At 41.2% G+C, this 5,000-nt stretch overlaps 1 protein-coding gene across 1 annotated transcript in view; it reads left to right on the top strand.

The window, feature by feature from the left end:
• Positions 1 to 5,000, top strand: part of vwf (von Willebrand factor) — a 136,840-nt gene that overhangs the window by 31,539 nt on the left and 100,301 nt on the right. The window contains exons 8-10 of the mRNA XM_030790423.1: positions 1 to 25; positions 4,641 to 4,687; positions 4,772 to 4,908. The exon at positions 1 to 25 is cut by the window's left edge and continues 87 nt beyond it. Of these exons, the coding sequence (XP_030646283.1) occupies positions 1 to 25; positions 4,641 to 4,687; positions 4,772 to 4,908 (209 nt within the window). The remainder of the gene's footprint in view (positions 26 to 4,640; positions 4,688 to 4,771; positions 4,909 to 5,000) is intronic.

The raw sequence follows: 5,000 nt of genomic DNA, 5'->3' as shown, positions 1-5,000 counted from the left end.
CAATTTCACAGGACTGCAATACGTGGTACAATCATGCACACGCGTGTACACACACACTCACAAAAACACACGCACCCACACACACATACATACATACATACATACATACATACACACACTCACAAAAACACACACGCACACACACACACAGAGAAACACATACGAAAGACAGATACTCACATGGTGCACTCACATGCCATCATTCATTAAATAGTGTGCGTCCAGTCACGACTAGTGCAAGACAATAGTGCAAGAGATATAACAGTGATGAAATATAAAGAATACAACTGCTAACAGTAACACTCACTCTCTAAGCCGCTTATCCTGATTAGGGTCGTGTGGGGTGCTGGAGCCTATCCCAGTGTTCATAGGGCAAAAGGCGGGGAAACACCCTGGACAGGTCACCAGTCCATCACAGGGCAGACACACACACACAATCATACCTAGGGGCAATTTAGTGTTTCCAATTCACCTAACCTGCATGTCTTTGGACTGTGGGAGGAAACCCACGCAGACACGGGGAGAACATGCAAACTCCACACAGAAAGGACCCTGGCCGCCCGGCCAGGAATCAAACCCGAGACTTTCTTGCTGTGAGGCGGCAGCACTACCCACCGTGCTGCCTGCTAATAGTAACATCAACTTTAAAATGTCAGTATAAGTCATGTAGCGTTCAGTAAGTACAACTAGTCTGTGCCATTTGCACTGGCAGTGCCATGAAACAAAGTAAAAATCAGTGGTGGAGGAAGTACTCAAACACTGTACTTAAGTAAAAGTACAAATAAACAGACAAAAATTTACTCTAGTAAAAGCACCACATTAACCTTTTTCCTTGAGTAAAAGTAAGTAAGTGCCTGCTTTTAAATATACTTAAAGTATTAAAAGTACTTGCTGAATGTATTCCCTAATGCAATGGTCTACAATATCATTGTGTGCCTACTGTATGTATATTTTGTTTAATACATCAATAGTATGGGCTGTGCCATTTTAATTAACAATGCTGCAGATGATGCTACTGATAACAATGCAAAACCATTGTGTTATATTGACTGCCATAAACACATTCAAGTCAAAGTTTTCTGCCTGAAAAAAGGGGCATTAAACACACCTAACAAAGGAATAGGCACTGATCCTAACACAGGATTTCAACATATTATCTATTACAAAATTTATACTTTTGCCAGACTGTTCTTACAGGAGATGGAAATTTGGTTTGGCTCAATATAAGCATGCCAAGTAGCGTTGACAGTCTGACTTTTAAAGTCCATTTTAGTGTAATTAAGACAAAGGTATCTTTAAAGTAATTACTACGATGTTAATCCTGTCATTCTATAATACCGACTAATTTTAAACCTTAACTCTGAAGGAGCACAGGGCTAAAGGGCCCCTAGCCACACAAGCAACATAACCACTGCTGTTCCCGGGATCTAGCATCAAAGCAAACACCCAGGACCAAGACTACATTGCGTTAGCAACATGCATGTGTTACTTACGAGTTAACACTAGATTATAATAATTTAATTGTGTTTACTTGTTGCTAGTGGTGGATTTGAACAAGAGGCTAGCTAAGGTTACATAACACTTCACTAACCTAAATTAATTTAACATGCAAAAGCCAGGTAGCGTTAAGCAACTTAATTTACCTCGATATGTTTCTTCAAATTTGACGGCGAATTTTTGAAAGCTAGTATCTCGTGTTTTCGAGGGAGACAAAGATGGCAGCGGAATCTCCATGAATCATTTTTAGAACCGGTTATCTCAAACAACTCTTTTAAATAAGGCCATGGGTGGCGCATGTCTAATGGCTGAATCTCCGTGGTGGCCTCTCTCGAATCCATTTTGGGTGTTTTATCACCGGTTAGTGCTGCTGCTGATGCTGCTGCTGCGGGCGTGCCCTGCTCGTGTTGAAGGAGGGTCTAACATTACCTGCCTGCTTTGATTGGTTCAGTGCACCAGTTCCCCTCTCGCCATTGATTACTTTAAAACCAATAAACATACAAAAAAACGCAATGTGACTGTAACGTGTAACGCATATAGCCTAATCCAGTAGTGTGATTTAGCACTTAAGTGTATGAAACCTCGTATTTAACTTTTATATATATATTGTTGTGCCAATGGTATGAGGAAAATTTGGTTAATGGTGCACTGTGAATATTAGACTTGATACTAATATCACTTAGCTGTAGCCATAACCTTATTTTGGAACCTGAACCCAGTGAAATTACAGATATTCTGACAAACTCTATTTATAGCTCAGCGCTCTGAACACTGAACCTAGAAATTATTCCGCATACCTCTTCATTAGCCGTACATATAATAAATAGCAGCATTAAAGTAGCAGGTACAATAATACTCTTCAAATTCAATATTTCTAGCCAAGTAAGTTCCTGGATCACAACATTCAGTAACTTGGAAATAATTTATCACATACTCAAAGATTAGGAATACGAACGTACACGTTTAATACAACGATCAAACGGTACAGAATGAATCTAATGTTGAATAAATTGGAAATCAGGTGGAATTTAGGCACATCCGCTATACACACACATACAACAGTGACACAACATACAACTACTAACAAGAAGACAAACAACTAACGGTCGGTTCACTGCTCTCTGTAGGTTCTCCGTAGGTTGTCTGTCGGTTCACCGTTCTCTGTAGGTTCTCTGTCCTCTATAGATTCAGCTTTCTGTGTAGGTTTGCTGTTCTCTATTAGTTCTCTGTAGGTTCACTGTTCTCTGTAGGTTCACTGTTCTCTATTAGTTCTCTGCTCTCTGTAGGTTCTCTGTAGGGTCATTTTTCTCTGTTGGTTCACTGTTCTCTGTAGGTTCACTGTTCTCTGTAGGTTCTCTGTAGGGTCATTTTTCTCTGTTGGTTCACTGTTCGCTGTAGGTTCACTGTTCTCTGTAGGTTCTCTATTAGTTCTCTGTAGGGTCACTGTTCTCTGTAGATTCACTGTTCTCTATTAGTTCTCTGCTCTCTGTAGGTTCTCTGTAGGGTCATTTTTCTCTGTTGGTTCACTGTTTTCTGTAGGTTCGCTGTAGGTTCACTGTTCTCTGGAGGTTCTCTATTAGTTCTCTGTAGGTTCACTGTTCTCTGTAGATTCACTGTTCTCTGTAGGTTCACTGTTCTCTATTAGTTCTCTGCTCTCTGTAGGTTCTCTGTAGGGTCATTTTTCTCTGTTGGTTCACTGTTCTCTGTAGGTTCGCTGTAGGTTCACTGTTCTCTGTAGGTCTCTATTAGTTCTCTGTAGGGTCACTGTTCTCTGTAGGTTCACTGTTCTCTGTAGGTTCACTGTTCTCTATTAGTTCTCTGTTCTCTGTAGGTTCTCTGTAGGGTCATTTTTCTCTGTTGGTTCACTGTTCTCTGTAGGTTCGCTGTAGGTTCACTGTTCTCTGTAGGTTCTCTATTAGTTCTCTGTAGGGTCACTGTTCTGTAGGTTCTCTGAAGGTTCGCAGTTCTCTGTAGATTCGCTGTTCTATGTAGGTCATTTTTATAATCTCACTTTACACATGAACACTTATTTTCATAATCTCACTTAACACATGAACACTTATTTTCATAATCTCACTTAACACATGAACACTCATATGTGATCTCTCTTTACCTGTGAACACTCATAGTGTTTTTCCACTAGGACAGTGCTGGTGCCCGTGCCCATGCCGGTGCGGAGCCAGTGCTGCCTTGGTGCCTTTTGAGAACCGGCCCGCATTTCCACTGGTTTGGGAACTGAACGCTACGTAGCGAAAGTTTGGGTAAATTCCATGGGGAAAAAATAATGTCGGACAGAACGCATCTGCTTGTTTTTTATTTTTATGCTAGGCTTCCACACAGCGAAACACCTCACGAATTTTGCCCTGGTGCGAAAATTCATGACAATAGTAAGCCTGTCACCTAGCTCAAAAGTTTAATAGTGTTCATATGATGGTCTGCATTGGTCTATTTGCACCAACCAGAGCCAAGAAAGTGAGTGTTTTTTCTACCATTCTGGGTCAGACTACGTTCATGTAACATGTAAACAACAGCTCGTGTTGATGTAGACACAAATTATTGCCCATACATCTTTTAATCGTATACATATTTTCATGCTACATATAGCCTTTAGCCTACCGCTATCTTGGTCAGACTTTTTTGTTACTCCCGCCTCTCTAGAGAACGTCACGTAGCAAACACGTCAAACGCTGAACTGATTGGTTCTCACGTGATTTTTATTTGCATAGCTTCTGATGTCAGTGGTTCCAACGTTTAGGACCAGCAATTCTGTGGTGCCGTGCCAGTGCCAGCTTTTCGGCACCGGCACCAGTATTTTGTCAGTGGAAAAGCGCGGCCCCGGTGCTCGATTAGGCACCGGCACTGGGTATCATATGTGATCTCTCTTTACCTGTGAACACTCATATGTGATCTCTCTTTACCTGTGAACACTCATATGTGATCTCTCTTAACCTGTGAACACTCATATGTGATCTCTCTTTACCTGTGAACACTCATATGTGATCTCTCTTTACCTGTGAACACTCATATGTGATCTCTCTTAACCTGTGAACACTCATATGTGATCTCTCTTAACCTGTGAACACTCATATGTGATCTCTCTTTACCTGTGAACACTCATATGTATTTTTTGATGTTGTTCTCAGTGTTTGTCGGCATGGCTCATGGGAATGTACCAATGAGGAATGTCCAGGTAACACACATTCCCACACACACACACACACACACACACACACACACGTACACACAGTGAACTCCTCTCTGTATGTCCTTGCAGGTGAATGTGTGGTGATGGGGCAGTCGCACTATAAAACATTTGATAATAAATTCTACACCTTCAGTGGCCACTGCCAGTACCTGCTAGCAAAGGACTGCCAGGACAACCATTTCTCTGCCGTTATAGAAACAGTGCAGGTAATATATACACTCATCCATATTCCCACACATTATAGAAACAGTGCAGGTAATATAAATACTCATCCATATGCCCACACATTATAGAAACA

Source organism: Chanos chanos, chromosome 13 (genome assembly GCF_902362185.1).
Source record: "Chanos chanos chromosome 13, fChaCha1.1, whole genome shotgun sequence".
Taxonomy (NCBI): domain Eukaryota; kingdom Metazoa; phylum Chordata; class Actinopteri; order Gonorynchiformes; family Chanidae; genus Chanos; species Chanos chanos.
This window is presented reverse-complemented; position numbering and strand designations above follow the sequence as displayed.